The following is a 23,454-nucleotide window of genomic DNA, read 5'->3' as shown; positions in this document are numbered from 1 at the left end:
TCCTCTATGCCAGCCATAGTGTTTCCAAGTCTTAAAGAATTAGGTACATTGGAGTTTTTTGTTGTTTTTATTTTTGATAGTGTTTGTCTCGTTTAGCTGAGTCTTTAGTGGAACTATTTGAAATGAATTGTTTAAGGCGGGAGGAGGTTCTGATCTGGGAAATTAGGAAAACCCTTTTGCTTGAGTCATTTGACAAAGCAAAGGATCCAGTATTCAAGTATGCTGTGGTCAACCCTGTAGCAGTCCCCTGGGTATCCAGGATAAGTGATGTAAGAGATTTTTCCCATCTGTCATCTCTGTGATTTGGTGACAACGCCCAGCATTTTGTTAGAACAGGAACCCCCTGAAATGCACTACATTGTTCATTTAAGAATTACAGTATAGTCTCTCGTAGTGTCTTAAGGAAGGAAGAGGAACAATTAAGAGACTTTCTTTGGGGGGGGGGAATTAAAACCAACCAGTCATGAATAGCATGCTGTCTCAGGACACAAGGAACCTTAGTTCTGCAGAATTCTCTTGTACCTAAGCTTTCATTCCCCAAGAGAACATTCAGATGTTTTTCTGGTACCTGGGGACAGGGTGTCACATACTCTTTGAACTTTTCCAGAGGGCTAAAGGGAAAACAACTGTAGTGTGCCACACTTGGAAATGTGGTCTGCTGACTTGGCATCTTGGAAACTTGCCTGTCCAGTTTGGGGGAGGTTATAAAATGGACACTTGAGAGGTTGGAGGAAAACGAGAATTCCTGTTGCTTCTAAAATCACCCTAATGGGTGTTAATATTTGAAACTAACTTTCTGTGCTATAGAATCTTACATGAAATTCATGAAACATCCAGGAGGAAGAAGCAAGGGGAGTGTTCTATTAGACCCAGGTAGACTAAAAGCCCTACTCCAGTGACTTTCATTAGCCCTATGATCTTAAAACTGTTTTTCTAAAAATGCCTTGGCTTCACTTTTATCAATCTTTTTTGTGATTATAGTAACCTGTCCTTGTTTATTTGTTATTTTGACCTCCTCCCCTTCCTGAAAGTGTAGTATATTCTATGTATTGTTTTAAAAATGAAAAAAAAACCCTTATTCTTTATTCCAAGGATGTCATTATTTTTAGAAGCTAAATTTCCTAAGTTCTCAGTCTAGTGCCCCCTTTGATAGATCATTGGAGACATTCTGGGTTGTTGCCAAAATAAGGCTTGGAATCAGTCATTGCTTTATACATTTGTAAACTATTAATGGAGAGATATAGTGGACAGTGAGTTGACATCACAGCCAGGAAGGCCTGGGTTTGAGTCCCAGTTCTGACAGTTATTGGCTGTATGAACATGAGTAAGTCACAATCTCTGCATGTTCTAGGCAACTTTCTTGAAACTATAACTTGCAGAGAAGGTGCCAACCTGTTCTTTACCTATGAATTCCTCATAAAAATTTCTTATGATTTCTAGTGTCTATCCTTTAACTATGGAAACAGCTCCCTTGTGTAAAGAACTTTCAAATCCAGGGGTTAAACAAGCATTTTGCATACAGAAGTTATGATTGTTATTATTATTGGCAATAATAACAGTAATAATAATAATAAGTAAGTAATAAGGAGTGGGAAGATAAGCTTGTTGAGATATTATTACTGGTACATTGCCTTGCCTTAAAACGGTGACCTTTCATTCTATGACCATGGTGATTTAAAGTATCTTCCTAAAAGGAAATGGGCTGGCACAAAGGGTTTGTGGAAGTGTGTGGAAAAAGAGCTTGCTATAATAGTAAAATGTCTGCAGTAGGTAGACTTCTGGGCAGGTAGGTGGCACATGGATAGAGTGCTGGGCCTGGAGTCAGGAGGACCTGAGTTCAAATCTCCTCTCAGAGACTCAATAACTGAGTGACCCTAGGCACTTAATGCTGTTTGCCTCCATTTCCTCATCTGTAAAATTAGCTGGTGAAAGAAATGGCAAACCACTCCAGTGTCTTTGCCAAGAAAACCCCAAATGGGGTCACTAAGAGTCATACACAACTGAAACAACTCAACAACCACAAAAAGGTAGATTTATACCTGGGGTATAAGATGTTTCATTCAGAAAGCAGGACGACAAGAAGGCAATGTGAAAAAGACCTTATAAATACTGTTTTTAAACACTGGGCATAGAAAGAGTGATAATATTTTTGGGGAGTTTGGGGGATTTTTATTTAACTTTTCTCTTTTTTTGCATGATCTGTGAAAGAGAGCACTAGACAAAGAAGTTAGGAAATCTGGCTTCTAAAAATAATAAATTACATTTATTTTATTTTATTTTTTTGGTGAGGCAATTGGGGTTAAGTGACTTGCCCAGAGTCACACAGCTAGTGAGTATTATGTGTCTGAGGTTGCTGCACTACCTAGCTGCCCCTTTTTTATTTTCATTTATTTATTTTTGTATCTAGCTTTTTAAAGGTTACAAAATGTTATCTTGACACTCCCTTTATTATCCCCATTGTACAGATGAAGAAACTGAGATTCGGAGAGGTTAGCTTATTTGCTCATGGTCTTGTAACTTATGTGTATGGGAAGGACTCAGTCAGGCAGACTTCTCACCCCAAGAACAAAACTGTTTCTAATAACAAATTGCCTTGTCTCAATTTTGTCTAGTCTCAATTCTTCTAGCACCTCACTGTGCAGTCTTTGGCTAGCCACTTTTTTTTTTAACCTCATTTGTTCATTTCATTCATTCTTCAAATATTTAGCATATACACACACACACACACATATCTATTATATATATATATATATGTATGTATGTGTATACACACACACACACACACCACACACATATCCCTTTCTCCACACTCAAATGGCAATCACAATAGTTTAGGGCTTTACCAGTCAGCCAGTGACCTGCATTTATTAAACTACTACTACTACTACTACTACTACTACTCTACTACTACTACTACTACTACTACTAGCTAACATATAATTGCTTACTATGTGCCATGTGCTAAATATTTTACAATTATTATCTGATTTGATCTTTACAGCTACCCTGGGAAGGAGGTGCTATTATTATCACCACTTTACATATAAAGAAAAGGAGGCAGAGGATAAATGACTTGTCCAGGGTCATACAGTTAGGAAGTGAGGCACATTTGAACTCAAATATTCCTGACTTCAGATCTAACACTGTCAGGGATGGGGACCCTGCAGCCTTGAAGCCACATGTGGGCCTTCTAGGTCCTCTGGTGTGGCATTTTTTACTCACTCCAAGTTTTACAGAACAAATCCTTTTATGAAAGGGATTTGTCCTGTGAAGTTTGCATTCAATCAAAGGGCCCCAGTTGAGGACCTCAAGGGCCACATGTGGTCTCCAGGTCTCCAGGTTCCCCACTCTTTCACATAGGCTATTGTTTCCAGCAAGCATTCCCCTCAGCAGAAAGCTCCTGAAAATTATTCTGTGGGCAGTTTGTCTGGAATCTCCTTTGCCTTTTCTCCATTCTCTCTTGAATACATGTATATAAGATACACGTATAGAATATGTGTATACAAGATACATGCATGATGTGTATATATGTGTATAAGAAGCATAAACACAGCACGTGTATATAAGATGTATGTATATAAGAATGTAAGACAGATGTATACAATATATGTACATATGTTTAGAAGAGCCTTGTATACAACATATGTATATGAGTATATATAATATATCGATACAAGATACATGTATATGATATATGTGCATATTTGTAGAAGAGACATTTATACAATGTGTGCATATGTATATATGAGAGGCATGTATATAACATATGTACATATGTGGAGAAAGGACATTTATGCAATATATTTATGGGTGTATGCAAGAGGCATGTATACAGTATAAGTATATAAGATGTATATAATGGATGTAGATGTATATATACATATGTACACAACATATGTGTATACGACATACATTTACTTGTGATTATATCACATCTTCTCTATTCCTTCCATTAGACACCTTGTGGGCAGGGACCGTTATATTGTCTTAGTATACCTAACATCAACAATCTACCTTTGCAGACAGTAGGTACTTAATGGGGGCAGCTGTGTGCCACAATGGATAGAGTGCTGGGCCTGGAGTCAGGAAGATCTGCATTCAAATCCAGTCTCAGACACTTACTGGCTGTGTGACCCTGGGCAAGTCACTTCACCCTGTTTGCCTCAGTTTCCTCATCCGTCAAATAAGGTGGAAAAGGAAATGGCAAACCACTGCCATATCTTTGCCAAGAAAACCCCAAATGGGATCACAAAGGGTTGGACATGACTGAAAACGATTGAAAACAAGCAAGATAAGGCGCTTAATACATGTTTGTTGAATTATGGAGAACTATACAGAGGCACTATAGTAGATATATTCTCTCACCTCATCTATAGAGAAGCTGACTCTTCTCTGTCCCCCCCTTTTTCCCATTCTGATTTTTAATAAACATAAATAAAAAATAGTCCCTGTTCTCCAGGAGTTTAAAGAATCTCAGAGGAGGAGGAGATATGACCTGTACACTAATAGCCAGCATTCATGGTAACGTATGTTATGTCTCATCTGAAAGGAAACAAACCATATTCCAATCTCTAGCAATACAGAAGAGCAACACATTGGTTCCAGCTGGTGGGACCAGGAAGGACTACTAGAAGAAGTACAATGGGTCCAAAGAAAAGGTCTTCAATGAAAGGTCATTTTGATTGACAGATGAGAAGAGAGGTCATTCTAAACATGGAAGAATAGCGTGAGGGAGAAGATTAAGGAATGTATGAGGGCCAGAAGGAATATGGCTGGAAAGGTAGCCTGGAGCCAGATGGTGGAGGACCTTGAACATCAGGTTAAGTTTGGATTTTATTTGCAAAACAGAGGATTGTAACCCCTTCATTTTAGAGAGCAGAACACTGAAGCCCAGGGAGACTGAACAAGTGACTTGAAAAGAAATAAGTAAGTGAGCCAAAATGTTGTCCTTATTTCTGTATTTCTCCAAAAGAATATTGTGAAGGTGTCTGTGGAAGCACTTTCATTTATTTGGACTCTAGAAATTCAAAATAATTCAGCTATTCCTTAGGCCAGTTTTGCTGCAACCAGCCAGGTCTGCTAGCAGGCAAAAAAAAAAAATCTGATGATCACAGAAAAAAACAAGAGTTGGGTGGAGATTCCTTGGGTTATTTCTCACAGAAAACATCTCAATATTTATCAGTGAGGTAAGTATCAATCACCAAGCTTGCTGACACCCCAACAGAAATTCAGTGACCTAGCCCATGAGTGACATGGCTTGCTCTATTAGATAATATTCTCTCACCTCATCTGCAGAAAAACAGGCCTTTCTTTGTCCCTTTTTTTCCATTTTGATTTTTGAAAACAGTCTTTTTCTTTTAATGGCACCAGTAGGTGCCTAATATCCTGGGTATAGCACATATTTCTAAAATAGCCTACATTTCTGCTGCATTGGGAGATTCACAAAGTTGTTTTCCCTTCAACAACCCCGTAAGGGTAGATAATGGATGGTGAAGAGACCCATTTTACAGAAAGAAGAACCGAGAGTCAAGGAAGTGGAGGGACTTGACTGCAATTTGACAGGCTCATCTTGAACCCTGGTGCTTCTCATTGCAAGTCCAGGGTTTTCCCCATTGTATCAAGAGGACTCTGGCCTTTTTTGTTAAGTTGCACAAGGTAACGCTCTTGGGTAGCCAATCATGAAATACTTTCTTAGAGTAAAAATTACAATTAATGGTCATGTTTATTATTAGACCTAATGAGGCCTCTTGGAAGTAAGGCAAAGCATTTGATTTATTAGTAGTAATTCGATGACTAGTAACACTAAAATAGTAACAGTAAGAGTGTCAGCTCCTGAGGGGCGGTGGCTGAGCCCTCCTGCTATATTCCAGGAGGGATTCCTGTGGTTTGGCCTCTTCTTGAAGGCCTCATGGTTCAGGATGACTAACTCCCTTCAAGGTGCCTTTAGTCCCAAGGTTCAGTTTATTCTGTTTACAAATCAAACTGAGAAAGAATGCAAATAAAATGTGAATGCTAAGAAGCTAACTGCTTATATTCCGGCACAGCTAAATACTCTGTTTGCCTAGGAAAAAGCCCTCCCCTAGCCCCAAAAAAGGCTTTACAAAAACCACAGTTCTGAGCATTGACTTAACTTCTCTGTCTTGGAAGCAGAGAACAAAATATCTGACAGTGTGAATTAGCTCCAAAGATTGGACTTTCTCCGAGAACATACTTTATATTTTTCAAGTACATACAGTATAATATGTAATGTACGAAATTTTTAATGCTGCACTGATTCCTTTGATTAATTGCCCATTGTAAATACCTTTTGGGGCCATTAAGTGCTTATTACCATTAGGTAGTATGTTAAGTGCCTAGGCAACCCTAGCATGTGCTTTATACATTTTACACATTTTTTTGTTCCATCATTTTTTAGTCATGTCTAACTCTTTGTGACCCCATTTAAGGGTTTCCTTGGCAAGGATACTAGAGTGGTTTGCCATTTCCTTCTCCAGCTCATTTTACAGATGAAGAAACTGAGGCAAACAGGGTTAATTGACTTGCCTAGGGTCACCCAGCTAATAAGTGTCTGAGGCCAGATTTAAATTTACAAAGACAAGTCTTCTTAACTCTAGGCCCAATGTTCTATCCACTGAACCATCTAGATCTGATACAATATAATGTCTAAAGACTAGGGAAGACACTTAAAGTGACATTTGTAGACCCCATTGGGACATGTGGAGAGGGAACTTATAGATGCTGATGTATACATTGAATTTAATTTTTTTGGAAATAGAAGCTTCTGCAATAATATAAACAAGAAGAACTCTACAACATTGAAAGGAGCCAAACTCTGAGTAATCTTAATGACCAATCTTGGTCCTGCAGAACAGATAATGAAATACACCTCCCTCTCTTAGACACAGAAGTTGGGGGCTAAGGGTGTGGGGTGTGGTATATACTCCTATAAGTGGTCGTTATGTCCTTTGGTTGGTTTATTTCTTTATTACAAGAGGGAACTCAGTAGGGGAGTTATTTACGGAAATATCTCTGACAAAAAAAACAAAAGACATCAATAAAGTTTTAAAAGAAAAGGGAAAAGAAATAACAGTTAATGTTTCCACTGAAGTCCCACCCTTACTGCCTCATTATGGTATAAGGGGGACCCTAAATCCTACTCTTTAACAGAGGAAACACTTCCCAATCTCCCTTAATTCTAGCACCTTTCCTCTGTTGATTATTTCCAATTTATCCTTTATCTTGTTTGTACATAATTGTTTGTGTGTTATCTCCCTCTTTAGACTGTGAGCTCCAAGGGCAAGGACTGTCTTTTGCCTTTCTTTGTATCCCCAGGGCTTAGCACCTTGCCTGACACATAATAGGCACTTAATAAATGTTTATTAATTGATTATTGAAGCTTATAATAGCAGAGCTATTGACTCTGGCAGTCAATTAATAAGCATTTTAATTACCAAATGCTTGCTATGTGCCAGAGAGATATAAAGATAGAAGTGAAAGCGCCTGGCCTTGGGGAGCTTACATTCTACTTGGGGGGGATACAAAATGTTCACAGATAAGTACTTGATAAACACAAAATAAATATGTGGTGCCTGGAGGGGGTACTACCAAGTTAGACAGTGTTCATTCAAGTGTGGAGATAGGGGTGGGGTAACTTATATGTTATTTATCTGAGGAGCAATCTAGCTAGGTTTGGAAAGCTTATCGCCAGGATGGCTAGAAGGTGATAAATTTTTTGATAGAGCAACTCTTGAGCATTATTTAATAAAGCATAAAAGAACTGTGCAAGCTGTGTCAGTGAAGGAAGGACCAATGCCAGCTGTATCATGGTGTTTCAAGTGTGGAAGTAATAATAATAATAACGGCAGTAGTACTTCTTGGTTTGCAAAGCATTTTACAAATATCTTCTCATTTGACCCTCATAATCTGGGAGGTAGGTGCTATTATTATCCCCATTCTACAGATGAGGAAACAGAAGCAGGAAACAGAGGTTAAGTGATTTGCCCCCAGGGTCACATAGCCTGTAAATGTCTGATTCTGGGTTTGAACTTGGGTCTTCTTGTTCAGCACTCTCCCCACTGTACCCCCTAGTTACCACTAGTAATTTATGAGCTTGAGGAATAAAATTAAGACAGATGAAAAGTAATTACATTGATGTGGGGATTTGATTTTCCCTTGATGAGCTCTTCCGTGATGTCATAAGGTCCTAACTGCATGAAGATAGGGAGAGCAGATGCAAACTCACTTCAAGGAAAAACTTTCTAATGGTCCCAGGGAATAGGAGCTGGGCCTGTGATTTAATTGGGAGAGGGAACTCCCCTATAATGAAACTCCCTCTCCTCTTGCAGGCCAACACCTTCACTAAAACTTAGTTTTAGACAGTAACCTAAGGCATAAAGAAGTTAAATGACTTTCCTGGTGGCACACCCAATATGTTTCAGAGTCAGAACCTGAACCCAAGTCTTCCTAACAATTAGAGCTATCTTAAAACAGAATGGCTTATGTTATGAGATAGTAAATTACCTGCCATGGTGGTATTCAAATGTGTGATGGGTGAGGATGTTGTAGGGAAGAACTAATTGGGTAGGGCTTAGGCTAGATTATCTCAAAAGTCTCTTTTAATCTTGGGATCCTGTAATGAAGAAAAGTGCTTGTAAACCCCTTATAGGGGACAGCTAAGAGGGACAATGGATAGAGTGCTGGGCCTGGAGTCAGGAAGACTCATCTTCCTGAGTTCAAATCTGGCCTGAGACACTTACTATCTGGGTGACTCTGGGCAAGTCACTTAACTCTGTTGGCCTCAGTTTCCTCATCTCTAAAATGAACTGGAGAAGAAAATGGCAAACCACTCCAGTATCTTTGCCAAGAAAACCCCAAAGGGGGTCATGTAGAGTTGGATATGGCTGAAAAATGAGTGAACAAAAAAAAACAAAACAAAAAGAATGATTTCTATGGTGTCTCTGGTTTGAGGTTAGAGTTAGATAAATAAACAAATCTGGACTACATATAACCTGCTGGGTCCAGTCTGGCTCAGGTTGTCATCACCTTGTCCCAGCCCATATTCTTCTTCCTCTGTAATAGATCTCTGAGTTAGATGTCCCTACTTGCCTTGAGTAAGTTAAATTTTTATTAGAATGTCAACTCCTTATTAGTAGGGATTGTCTCCCTCATTTCTACTATGGCTACTCATTACTGTTCTGTTATTGTAGCTATATCTCCATTGCCTAGAATGTAATAGGAACTTAAGAAATTCTTGTTGATTGGTTGAGTTCTCCTAGCACACTAGCTGCAGTGGCCTATTCTCCTAGCAAGGTTAATAATTTAGAAAGTCATTGACCAGATTTATAACTGTATGGCCCAGGGGGGCGGTGCCTATCTTGGAAGCAAGAATCCTGTCTGCTGTCATTAAATTCCTGTAAACTGCTCTTTATAAGAATGAATACAAGCCATAGGGAATTCGGCCAAATTTCAGTGACCCAGCTAAAAGCATCAGACAGCTAAGAGTCTGGCTCACCCTGAGAGGAAATTAGTTTGTGTTTGATTCTGCAATAGCACTGTAGTAGTTTGATTATGAAGATGTCCATGGGGTGGCCCTTTAAATCCTTAAAAACTGGTGCCAACAAGCTTAGTGGCCAGCCCAATATTGTACCTCCCCCTTCTCTTGGAAGAATGTATGATATTTTGCATCTTGGAAGGAGCGTGAATGATCTTTACTTTGACTTAGAATTTCCTCCCGGCCCCCCACATGTCTTCTTCTTATGAATTAGTTTCCATTAGCCAGGCCATTTTAACTTTATTTTATGTTTATAAGAAGAGAAGTAGTTGGTACAGTAGAAGAAGTGTCAGACTTGGAGTCAAGAGAGACCTAAGTCTGAATTTTGCCTCCAACGCTTACTGAGCTTTGTGGCCCTGGGCAAATTATTTCACCAATACACATTTTAGATTTATCCTAGGTAGAGGATAATGATACATTATTTGTAATACCTCTAATATTTGCCTTATGGGGTTATTGTGAATATCAAATCAAATAATTATGTAATGTACTGTGTGACCCTTACAATCCTATATAAATGTCAGCTGTTATTGATATAATACCAAGGGACAGGGGTAGGAACCTGACCTGTGATTTCATCAGTAGATGGAGCTTCTGGGTAAGGAAATTCTTTCTACCAATGTAAGTTGGTACCTTCTCTGCACCTTTACCAACATTAAATCCATTTTTATCCTCACAACACCCCTAGGAGGTAGGGGTTATTATTACCCCATTTTATAGGTGAGGAAGTTGAAGCTGACAGAGGTTAAGTGACTTGTTCAGGATCACATACTAAGAGTCAGAGGCCAGAACTCAGGACTTCCTTTCTCCAGGTATAGGGCTCTATCCACTGCCCCACTTAGTTCCCTGAAAAGCTTCTTTTTAAAATAGTATTTTATTTTTTCCAATTATGTGTAAACACAATTTTTAGCATTCATTTTGACAAAATGTAGACATACAAATTTTTCTCCTTTCTCTCTCCCCTCCCCTCTTCCTAAAATGGTAAGCAATTTGATATAGGTTATATATGTGCAATCATGTAAAACATATTTCCATGTTAGTCACAGTTGTGAAAGAAGAAACAGACCAACAGGAAAAAAACACAAAAAAAAAAATAAAGTGAAAATAGTATGCTTCGTTCTGCATTCAGAGTCTATCAGTTCTTTCTCTGGATGTAGATAGCATTTTCCATCATGAGTCTGCTGTAATTGTCTTGGATCATTGTATTACTGAGAAGAGCTTAGTCATTCATAGTTGGTCATCATACAATGTTGCTGTTATTGTGTACAATGCTTTCCTGGTTCTGCTCGTTTCACTTTGCATCACTTCATACAAGTGTTTCACCTGCTCCTCACAGCATCCCTAGATTCTCTCAAAGTTCAGCTCATGTCACCTCTTATAGGAAAACCTATGCAGATCTTCCTAATTGCTAGTGCTCAGCCTTGCAGATATTATTTTATATATTGTTCAGTCATGTCTGACTATTTGCGAACCCATTTCGGGATTTTTCTTGGCAAAGATACTGGAGTGGACTGTTATTTCCTTCTCCAGCTAATTTTACAGGTGAGGAAACTGAGGCAAATGGGGTGAAGTGACTTGCCCAAGGTCACACAGTCATTAAGTATCTGAGGCTGGATTTGAATTCAGGTCTTTCTGACTCCAGGCCCAGCACTCTATCCACTATACCACCTACCTGACCTACTTTGTATGTATTTGTCCATACTTTGTATGTATTTTGTATCTAATATTCTGTGTATGAGCTGTCCCCTTCCTCCAACTGAATATAAACCTTTTGGAAAGAGCAGAGTATGTTTCCTTTTTTTTTTTTTTTTGGTATCTCCCTCACCTAGCACCATGTCTAACATGGAATAGACACTTAATAAAATGGTTTTTTGAAGAATGAATGAATTCTCATTTTTCTTGGCTTCAAAGAATCTGCATTTGTCAGGAATGATGCTTATTGTCACTTTGTAGGTTTGAAGCTTCAAGTCTAGCACTCAACTGATTGTTAATTTGTTCCTAAATATTTTGGCAGCAACTAGGACATACCATTCCCAGGAAACACAAATGGCAGTGCCCAGGTTATGGCCACAAGGTTGCAAAAGCAGGTTCTTTAAAAGTATGTTTTACTGGAGGAGGATTAATAGAATTTTTCCCACTGTTTTTTAAATAAAAATATAACTTACTATTAAAAGGGCTAACCTTAACTATTAACCAGGTTTACTAATTTTTTTTTTGTGAGGCAATTGGGGTTAAGTGACTTGCCCAGAGTCACACAGCTAGTATTATGTGTCTGAGGCCAGATTTGAACTCAGGTGCTCCTGACTTCAGGGCTGGTGCTCCATCCACTGCAACACCTAGCTGCCCCCTGAACACTGTTTTTAAAAAGATGGTACCCTATTGCATTAGATTTAAAGAAATCACCAGATCACAGATCTAACACTTGCATTTCCAAGGTTTGAATAGAACATTTCTTTTGTCCACCTTTAATAATTTACATTAGCATCAATAGCTCTTCACACAGTGTCTTTGTGGGCCTCCCTTGCACATAGAACATCTATGAATGTTGATGACAGGTTGTAAAGACTTCTAAGGGCAAGCAGTACTCTTTCTCTTAAGAGCAACTTTCTCCCTATCTCATGTTTCAGCGTTAAGCTTAAGCAGAGGAGGAAGCCTCTGCAGTTTGTTCATTTCTCTCATCAGAGAAAGCTATAATTCTCTGCTTTCAGTCAGTAAAAAGGAGGGCAGACATTAGTTGTTCACTCTACTGCTAGCAATTAATCTGGTTTTATTTCATTTGTGGACATAAGTAGGAAGAGAAAGCGAAGGACCCATGCAAAAACTAGGGATTACTTTTTTTTTCAATCTGAAGGGAGTAACTTTCTTATTTTTTAACTTTAGTTCTTAGCATTTTAAAACCAGAATTGGTCTTACTCAACATTTGCAATGTCCCTTAGCAACCATCCCACACAGGATTAGATGCAAACTTTTGCTTCTGATACAGCTGTTTTCTTTTAAAGAACTTGGAAGTGACAAATACTATAATTTCACTAGAAAATAACTTTTAGAAACACGTGGGAAAAGAACAAGGCTTTTTAAGGAAAGCTACCCCATGAGACAACTCTTGAATGTGTCTGCTGTAGGCATACACCTCGGTTCTTTCAATATAGTAAAAAAGGGGAGAAGAAAGGAGGCAAGTAGGTGCAGGATGAATGTGGTTATTTTGCATTTGGTATATTTAGTATGGAGTGAAGCCAATGCAAATTTAGAAGACTGGAAGTTTTGAATATTTAAAAAATTATCTGAAAGTTATTGGAAGTATATAGATAGGCTTGTAAGGTGAATTTATTACATCAATGGGTCTTTGTGGTTAAACCAAGTTAAATAAACACATTTTGTTTGAAACCTGGTAAATCTCATAATTTTTCTAGGTGTCCAGAATTGTTCATCAGTTTAGAAGACCAAGAGGGCAAAGTCATATTATCTACAATCTAATTGCCTGTTTGTATTATACTTGGCATACCAGGGTTTTTTTAGGGGGTTAGTCAAAATATCAGTACTGTCTCTATGGAATATAGCATATGAGTGACAATGCCAGTTCTGTAACAGCAAAATCCTAAAGAATTCCATAGGATTCAGACTCAACAGATAGGTTGATCCAGTACCGACATCCTTCTGCTGATCTACCTGACAATCAGCTCCCGTCAGCAGTCAATGTCAAGTACTGGCTCTGAATCTTTTTCTTTGAGTTCATTGCTAGCCCCTTCCCCCTTGAGTCATTTATATCCTTGATTTCTCACCCTTCCACCCTTTGTTCATCACTCTTGTACTGATTTGGAGAGAGGAGATTTCATATATGGTGCCCTGATATAACTCCTTTAATCAATTTATTTCACAAGAATTTTTGCAAGCAATTGGAAGGTGCATGGGATTAATTGTGCAGAATTACCAAGTTTTCCAAGTCATGGTTCAATGGGAAAAGCATTGGTTTTGAAGTCAGGGAACTGGGTTCAAATCCAAACTACCCTGGGCCTGAATTTTCTTATCTGTAAAATAAGGGGTTAGACTAGATGGCCATTCCTAGATCTTAATATCTTATATTCCTTGGATAGGACTCTTGAGTTAATCAAAGTCTAAGAGAAAGTTGCATCCTGAATGAATCCTTCTCCCAAGTCTCCCAAGGCCACTAATGTTGGCCATCTTGCAGTGCCATTAGAACAACTTTCTGTGGGTACCCTGAGTGAGAAAGTCCATCAGCTGTTTAGTAGAAGTCATACTGCATCTTTAGCTTTTTCTCTTATCTGCCTCTCCATTCAGAGTAAGAAGTGTCACTTTGTACAGAGGGTATAGCAACAGATACCATTGCATGAGAGCCCTGCTGTTGGAAAGGAAAGGACAAACAGGTAGCTAGTTAATTCTCTACTTTTCTCTTCAATTTTTATCCACTGATTTCTCTTACTGTTTCACGGCCAATGCTTTACCTCTTGGATAGTGGAGTTAAGTGGCTTTATGGACAGTTATTGCCAATGTTTATTCTGTGACTCATTTGTCAAGAACTTCTCCAAGACAGTGCCAGCATTTTTTGTTATTTTTCACTACTCATCCAGTGCATTACTTCCAAGATAGTGAGTATCTTAATCCATTTAGGAAAAAGAATATCCAGGTTGGCCTCAAACTTGGGCTGTGGGTTAACTGGTATGAGCCACCAGCCATTAGCTAACTGCTGGTTGTATCATGAAACCAATTGTGCTAATCAACCCTTTTTCTTTTTTTCCCCCCCATAGGAATATTTTTACCCAAGATATTTAGGTGAGTCTTAATTACAACTTTTCTTTCATTGGCATTGTGGGAAGATGTACTTTATATTGGATAAGTGCAAAGCACAATTATGAGGCTTCGCCTACATATAACTTAAGTGGAGAGAATTGCTTAATTATAGATTGATGTGGTTTCCACCTAAGTGACCCATATTAGCTGAGCCTAAAGGCATTGTCTAAAACACAGTTTGGCTGATATTCTGTCTGAATTATTTAGAAATAGTCTGCATGAGGCATGGTGAAAAGAATGCTAGAGAATCTGGATTTGAATTCTCATTTTGCTATTCTTTATATGTAAAATGATAGAGTTGGATCAGATGGTCTTAAAATCCTTTACAATTCAAAATCCATAATGCTATGGTATGGTCAGAAAGGAGCATGGGTAAGGACCCATGCTCCAAAGTAGTTGTTTATAGAAGACATATTTGTAAATTTCCCACTGACTTTATGCTTTCAAAAACTCATTTCTGGGGCCCAAATTTTGACTAGAAATAAAATATATTTCTGCCTAAAATTCCTGTTCAGTACTTCCATAATACATTATAATTGACTCGCGATGAAAATCTTGACATCTTTCAGGGACAGGGATCAGGACAGAGATTCTTTTATGTGCAAAGGAATGGGGTTTGGGATTCCTATCCCTACCTCAGATCCTATTCTTTCTATACACTGGATATGGACCCTCCTGGTAGAAATACTTATTAGAATAGTTGTAGCTGAAGGAATTTACCCATAATGTTGTGGGAAAGAATAAGAACCTCTGCATATAGAAGACCATCTAGACCAGGGATGGGGAACCTGCAGCCTCAAGACCACATGTGGCCCTCTAGGTCCTCAAGTGTGGCCCTTTGACTGAATTCAAACTTCACAGAACAAATCCCCTTAAGAAAAGAATTTGTTTTCTAAAACTTGGATTCATTCAGTCAAAAGACCATACCCAAGGACCAAAAAAGGCCATATGTGGCCTCGAGGCCACAGGTATCCCACCTCTGATCTAGACTCTGAGATTGGAGTCATTCCTTCCTGTAGGCACTATAGATATTTTCCTGTATCTAATGGGACCTCATTAAACTTCAGAGGGGCAGCATGGTGTAAGAAGTGTGAACCCTAAGAACCTCATGAACCCCACAAACCCCAATCTGAAGACAGGGTCTTCTCTAAGAAGAGACAAATGAAATCAGGATGTGTGTCTCCACGGTTTAATTTCTCTCAAGCTGGCTTGAAATGCATTGCATGGGAGTTCAGTCCAAAACTGCCATCCCCAAGGGGGCCAGTTCAGAACTGGCTCGAACTGGGATTTTGGGGGGTGTGTTATGTTATATGCCCTTTGAAGAGTAGGTGTTCCCAAGGGATGCCAATCAACTCTGGGGGGGTGGGCTATATTAAAATGCAAGTCTTTCAGTATGTGACCCAGGTCACTCAATATCTGTCAAAGAGACATCAATTTCCATATCACCTGTCTTGACAATAGGGAGGAATCAACATTCTCTCAGACCTGTCTGGGCAGCACAATGAACAGGAATGGACCCATTTAGATTACATCTTAATGTCCTTCTTCAGAAGGACTGAACTTAGAAAGAAAGGGGGATGGGGAAGCTCTGAGTTTGCAAGATGATGATTACTAAGAAAAATCATTTTTCACAGAAGAAAAAAAACAAGCATTTATTAAGTACCTTCTGTGTGCTAGGCATGGCAGCTAGGTGGTGAGGTGGATAGAGCGCTGGGCCTAGACTCAGGAAGACTCATCCTCCTGAGTTAAAATCTGGCCTCAGACACTTCATAGCTGCATGACCTTGGGCAAGTCACTTCCCCCTGTTTGCCTCAGTTTCCTCATCTATGAAATGAACCAGAGAAGGAAATGGCAAGCCATTCTGGTAACTTTGTCAAGAAAACTCCAAATGAGGTCACGAAAAGTTGGACATGACTGAAAAATGACTGAACAGCAAGATGTTCAAACGTTTACAAATATTATCCCTTTTGATCCTCACAACAAGCCTGTAAAGTAGGTGCTATAATTATCCCCATTTTACAGCTGAGGAAACTAAGGCAGACAGAGGCTAAGTGACTTGCCCAGGGTTACCCAACGACTAAGTATCTAAAGCTAGATTTGAACTCAGGTCTCCCTGGCTGCCTATAGGAACGTAATAGGAAAAGTGTTACACTTCGGAGGCAGAGAGACTTAGGTTCTAATCTTGGAAGGAATTTTCTCAATTCACGATGACTTTTCAAATTAAAAACAATTCCTGGGCCATTTATGTGCCTTTGATAGGGAGTGCACTAGATTGGAAATCAAGAAGACCTCAATTCAAATCCTACCTCAGACACTTACTAGCCGTTTGACCCTGGGCAAGTCATTTAACTTCTCTGGGACTCTGGGACTCTGGGATTGGGCTTAATGAACTCAGAAAGTCCCTTCCAGCTGTAATCTATGATTTGTCACATGTTGGCTATCTGTACTCGCATGTCAGAGACTTCAGTGTACATTGTCAGATGTGTTGCTATATAATAACTACTTTAGTTGAGTAGATGTTAAAGTTTACTTTATTTTTTGATACCTCGTAGAGTCTTGGGTAGCCTGTTCTAGTTTGAGTAATTCTCATTTTTGTTAGAGTTGAGGAGTTTGTATTAACTAGGAAAATTTTGTATTTATATGATATAATCCATCTGGAATACTATATACATGAATTTCCTCTCCCAAGTATTGCTTAAGATATAATAGTAGCCATTTTCAAATCTGACCATCTCATAGCAGTTTATTATAATAAACATGTGTCTTTCTCTTCCTGCAGAGTGCATTGCGAAATATGGTTCCCCCTATGCCAGAAATGTAAATTTCATTTCATGTGTTCGTGGTAAGTCTCTTTCCTATTAGCTCTTATTCCAAATACTATGTTTAACTGGATATGAATTTTAGTCTTCGTTTAAGGGAAGAATTCCAAGTACCTTCTTTCTCCTGAAGAGGCTAGGAGTTCATCTCTAAGGACTGTCTTTGTTGTTTGGGGGTGTCGGTTTCGGGGTTTTTTTTAAATTTTTTGCACTGGCTGTCTGTGGAACGTTCTCTCTCCTCACCTCTACCACTCCCAATTCAGCACTTCTACCAAGGCTCAGATCAGGTGCCACCTTTTGTCCAAGATCTTTCCTCAACCCCAGAAATTACAATGTATTTACTTTGCATGTACTTTGTACCTACCTATAAGTGTGTACCTGTGCACACAAGTACAGTAATTATCTGTGCTATGTTGCATTCCCCTCACCACCACTACCGCATATTTAGTAGAAGGCAAAAACTCTGTGGAATAAGACTGTGTTTTTTTTTCTTTTTTTCCTCTTTGAATCAACAGCGTTGAGGATAGTGCTTTGTGCTTAATAATAAGCATAATCATAAAATCATTTATATAGCACCTACTATGTGCCCAGCACTGTACTAAGCATTTTACAATTATTATCTCATTTGATTCTCTCAACAACCCTGGGAAGCAACTGCTATTATTATCCCCATTTTATAGTTGAAGAAATTAAGGCAAATGGAGGTTAAATGGCTTACTGAAGGTCAGACAGCTAGTAAGTGTCAGAGGATGGATTTAAAGAATCCAGCACTCTGTCCTCTGAGCCACCTAGCTCCCTCCATTAAATTGCTGCTTAGTAGGCGCTCCACAATTCCTCATTAAATTGAATTGAATTGAATTCTATTTAACTGAACTGCATTGGAATTTCTGACAGCAAGGAAAAGTATTGGGGAAATAAATAACTCATTTTCATGAATACGTGGGATTAACCAGATTCGTGGGTTGTGATAGGGTTGTTCAAAGTATTTTTTAAAATGTCTTAAGATGAGAAGCATAGCCCTTCCCAAGGTCAAAAGAGAACTGAACTTGCCATCAGAGCTAGGCTTGAGTTCATGCTTTGTCTCTTTCTACATGACTAGCAAACCACTTAATTTCTTTGAATCTGTTTCTTCCTGTGTAAAATAAGGATAATGATTCTTTTACTATTCTGATTCCTAGAGCTGTTGTAAAGAAAGTACTTTGTAAACCTGAAAATACTCTAGACACGTGGGTTTTATCATTATTATTATTATTATTATTATTTGACAAGAATGATGGTGGTGGTGGTTATGGTGAAGATCAAGTCAAATGAGACAGGGTATATAAAGCACTCCTGTTGGGACTGAGCATTCCTGGGAGATTAAATAGTTAATGAGCAACAAAGTCTGCCTCCCTGGACACTAGTCCACTGGTGATTTAATCTTGTGTTTCTTCTTCCACTAGACATTTCATATATGATTTCCATTCCAATAAACTAGAATAATATGATGGCCTCCCTCACACACAAAGCATTTGTGGGTGTTGGTGACAGGTTGCAAAGACTGTCAACAGCATCATGCCAAAAGAGTCAGGTAGGACAAGAACAACTCTCTCCCTTAACAAGCAGGTGATAACACAGAGTCAGTAGCCATATGCTGACCTGGTAAAGCTTTTTTTTACCCTTTATTTGTTTGTTTGTTTGCTGAACTATCAATCAACAAGCATTTATAAAATACCTACTACGTACTAGACACTGTACTAGACCCGGGGTCACAAAGACCAAAATGAAAGCCCCTGTCCTCAAAGAGCTTACATTCCAACGACTAACAGTGTTTCCTTTCATGTTCAATACACACCATGGATTAGTTTTTACTGATTTTTGGTTGATTGTACAAGCCTATTAAAACTAAAGAGATAATATGAGCTCCTTAGCCTGTGGAAACAATTACTCAATTTCCCAAAGACTTACATTTCTGGATCCTGTAAGGACAGAGATAAGGGGGTTTGAATCTTGTATGTAGGGGGTGTGCTACTGTTTCCTTTCTGTCTTTGTTAGTGTCCTACACATAATACTCAATCAACATGTTTTGTTCTTTGTGAGTTGAGGGGGTGACTTGACTAAAAAGACATTCACCACTGTGGACACTTAGGGGGCCTAGCATTTGCCTAAAGCAAGTATTTTTAACCTCTTTTTGTATGTCATGGAAGTCTGTGAAGGCTATAATCTGCTCTGAATGTTATTAAATGCATAAAATAAAATACACAGAATTATAAAAGAAATCAATTACATTAAAATAAAGATAGGCTTTTTCCCTACTATCCAAGTTCTTGGACCCTTGAAATCTGTCCACAGACACTAGGACAAGAATCCCTGGCCCAAAGCCTACAGCATTCCATTTCCTTAGTTTTCAGGGTCTCCTAATGTTAAGAAGCTCAACTGTTTAGTCTTGTTTTCCAAAAGGTATAGACATTTCCATTTTCCTCCTCTCAGAGCCAAACAGTTCTGCAAGTACTAAAACATTTTGGTTTAGGGGAAATGGGGCTTTTGGCATCAATATTTATTGCACATGATTTTTTTTTCAGCTGCTTTGCCCTTTCTTAAGTGTTTTGCATTATTTTATCTCTCAGTGTCTCTGTGTCAAAATGAGGTGGAAGCTCACATGGACTTTGACTAAGACAAGGGTTGATGAATTCTACAAACCCTCTTCCCGTCCCCTGTGCCTATATCAGATTCCATGGGGGGGAAATCTCCTGTCTCTCCTTCTGTAGAGTCAAAACAAACAAAGGGTGCTGTATGTAGTATGAAGCCTGAGTTACTACTTGTTGTCACCCTGAAATACTTGGGGGGGGGACCCAAAATATAACAGAGAAAAGTATTCTTTTGTCAGTCAGCAAATGTTTCACATTCCATTCCACAGCAACAAACTAGTTCCTTCCTCCCTTTCCTGAAACACAGCTTTCTGCTGAGGCCAAGATAAATTCTTTATCTCCTGAACAACTCGGTCCTTGATGCCACTTGTGAAGAGTCCAGTCCAACCATTCAGCTCAGAAAAAGACCTTTCTGACAGGGTTTTGGTCCAGCTTTTCTGCCAAATACATAGCCAGGAAAGCAGATGGTGGATTTTTTAAGGGTCCTGTTAAGTAACTCTATTTCTCATTCACTCCTTTATCTGTCTGATTAAATTTCCTACTAAAATGGGAGTGAGAAATTAAAAAAAAATCTTTTGGGGGCATATGTGTTTAGGTGAAACAGTGGTTGTTTGGAAATTGTGTGATAATTGTAGCTTAGTGGACCCAGACTGCACTGAGATTCAGGAAACTTGAATTCTAGTCCTTGTTCTACTTTTTTTTTTAATTAGCTATTTGACCTTGGGTAAGTCACTCTCCCTCCCCTGGCCTCCATTTCTTAATCTTTCACTAAGTTGGAAAATCTGATCTCTAAGGTTTCTTCCAACTCATAATATTCGAGGATTCTTTAAAAAAAACTATCCCTCACAAAAAGGGCAGAGACAAGATAGGGCAGTAACAGGAAGAAGTACAGCAAGCTCCCTCCCTAACTTTTCTGAATACATCCAGAAATAGACTAGGCTGAATCCTGATAAGAGAATCCAAGAGAAAAATCACAGTGAGTCATTTTTTCCCAGTCTAGGGCAGCACTGGGAGATAGACAACAAAGTCTGTAGACACCAAGGGCATGGTATAGCCAGGAATGGCCATGCAGAGCATTCCAGTGCAGGGAGAGGCTATACACCAGGGCAAGAGATCTCAAGGCCTAGCACAGTTAAACCTAAGTTTGAGAAGGGTAAAAGTATATGCTCCAACTGGCAGCTCCGTTGCTCACTACCCAGTTCTGGTTCACAGATCTAGGATTGACTGAGGAGGGCACTTAAGCCTAGGGATGAGATGTGACCATTGTAGGTTCTTTTTTACTGAACAATGAGCAAGTTTAGTAGCAAGCAGAAGCTAGGAACAGAGTAGGGTCTCATTTCTAGCTTTAAGACCAAGCTAAGTCCAGCAGGAGTCTACTAAAACACCAAATAGGGCAAGCTAACAGGCATGTTGTTCAGAACCAAGTCCAGGTCAGACACTTGCAGAGCTCACACCAAGAAAGCAGCAGTAAGACTTTGCATTGGTCCAAACCACCTTGGAAGCAGTGAAAGTTTTCAGGTTCCCAGCCTGAACTGTCCCTAAAATACTAGAAAAACACAATGATCAATACTCCAAGAAAGCAGCAGCAAAACCAGCCCAGACATTCTCTCAAGAAGTGCACAGAGCCCAGCCCTACATAAAGTCCAGAGTCAGGAAGCAGGCTGGAAAAATAAGCAAACAATGAAAAGAATCTCATTATAAAGAGTAATTTTGGTGACAGGGATGCTCAAGACATAAATCCAGAAGAGAATGATTCCAAAATATCTACAAGCAAAGCCTCAAAGGAAAACATAGCTTGCTCACAAGTTAAACTGGAATTCATGGAAGAGATGAAGCAAAAGTTTAAAATGTTTATTTTTTTATTTTTATAAATGAGATGAGAGCAATGGAATAAAAAACTGGAAAGGGAATTCACAGCTTGGCACAAGAGATACAAAATCATATCCAAGCGACAAACTTCCTGAAAATTAGAATGAACCAAAAATAAATGAAATAACAAGAAATAAACAAAGTTGAAGACTGTAAAAGTAGAAGAAAATGAAAGGCATCTAGTAACAGAAACAAATGAGTTGGAAAACAAACCATTTAAGAATGATTGGATTACTTAAAAGCCATGAACAAAAAAACTCTCCACATATTTCAAGAAAACCTAAGAGAAAACTGTCCAAATCACAGAAAGAGAAGGCAAAATGGAAATAGAAATCTACCAGTCACCTCCTAAAAGCAATTTCAAAATGAAAACTCACAAGAATATTATAGCCAAAATTCAGTTTCCAGGGCAAAGAAAAAAATACTTAAAGAAATCAGAAAGAATTCAAGAATGAGCTGTAGTCAGGATCACACACAATTTGGCAGCCACCACTATAAAAAAAAAGTGAAGAGATTGGAATATGATATTCCAGAAGGCAAAAGATATAGGCTTACAACCGAGAACAATTCACCCAGCAAAACTAAGTATAATCCTCCTGGGGGGAAATGGATCACGAATGAAATAGAGAACTTCCATGCATTCCTGTTTAAAAGACCAAAGCTATATAGAAACTCTGAAGTGCAAACACAGGAATCAAGGGAAATATAAAAAAGTAAAAATATAGGAATAATCATAAGTGACTAAACAAGGGAAATATAAATAAATAAATAAAAGTAAACATATAGAATAATCATAAGTGACTAAACAAGGATCATCTATTTACATTTTAATATAGGGACGTGTGTCTCCTCAGAACTCTAACATCATCAAGGGTCATAGAAAAAGTCTAATTAGACAGAAGATCTGGGTGTAAGTCTGCTATATCTTGATCTGAAAAGAAGAATGTGACAAGAAGTTAATAGGAATATATTAGGGGGGGAAAGGAGAGGAAAGATTGGGAAAGGTATTTCTCATAATCAGGGTATGCAAGCAGAAGTCTATAGAAATAAGGTTAAAAGAGTAAGGATAGTAGGTGTCATTTGAACTTCACTCTGATCTCAGCTGGTCAAAGGAGGGAAACACACACACACACACACACACACACACACACACACACACATAGTTGGATTCAGAAATATATTTCACTAAACAGGACGGAAAGGAGAGAAGTGAAATAGGGACATAAGAAGAAAGGTAGATTAGACCCAAACAAAACAAACTCTAAGAATTTACCCAAAAAATATTTGTAGTAGCTCTCTTTGTGATAGCAAAGACAGAAAATGAGGGGATGCCCCATTAATTGGGCAATGGCTGAACAAATTGTGATATATAAATGTTATGGAAGACTATTGTGCTGTAAGAAATTATAAAGGAGATGGTTTTAAAGAAACCTGGAAAATTTGTATGATCCAATGCAGAGTGAAGTGAGCAGAACCAGAACAATTTATATAATGACGACAATATTATAAAGACAAACTACTCTGAAACACTTATTGTACTCTTCAGCATAATAGCCAACCACAATTCCAGAGAACTCATGATGAAACATGCTTTTCACCTCCTGATAAGAAAGGCAAAGAATTCCATGCAGCTTGAGATATATTTCTTTTGGATATGGCCAATGTGGGAATTTGTTTTACTTGATTATACATGGTTCTAATAGGATTCCTTTCTTTCTTTTTCTTCCTCCCTTCCTCTTTTCCTTCCTCCTTTTCTTTCTTTCTCAATTGGAAAAGCAGGAAAGAT

General features: G+C 38.6%; 1 protein-coding gene across 2 annotated transcripts in view; it reads left to right on the top strand.

The window, feature by feature from the left end:
• Positions 1 to 23,454, top strand: part of GAS6 (growth arrest specific 6) — an 86,163-nt gene that overhangs the window by 19,454 nt on the left and 43,255 nt on the right. For both annotated transcript variants that reach the window (XM_078147341.1, XM_020965173.2), the window contains exons 3-4: positions 14,314 to 14,338; positions 17,136 to 17,198. In XM_078147341.1, coding sequence (XP_078003467.1) covers positions 14,314 to 14,338; positions 17,136 to 17,198 — 88 coding nt within the window. The remainder of the gene's footprint in view (positions 1 to 14,313; positions 14,339 to 17,135; positions 17,199 to 23,454) is intronic.

Source organism: Phascolarctos cinereus, unplaced genomic scaffold (assembly GCF_003287225.1).
Source record: "Phascolarctos cinereus isolate Bilbo 61053 unplaced genomic scaffold, phaCin_HiC Scaffold_7;HRSCAF=346, whole genome shotgun sequence".
NCBI lineage: Eukaryota > Metazoa > Chordata > Mammalia > Diprotodontia > Phascolarctidae > Phascolarctos > Phascolarctos cinereus.
This window is presented reverse-complemented; position numbering and strand designations above follow the sequence as displayed.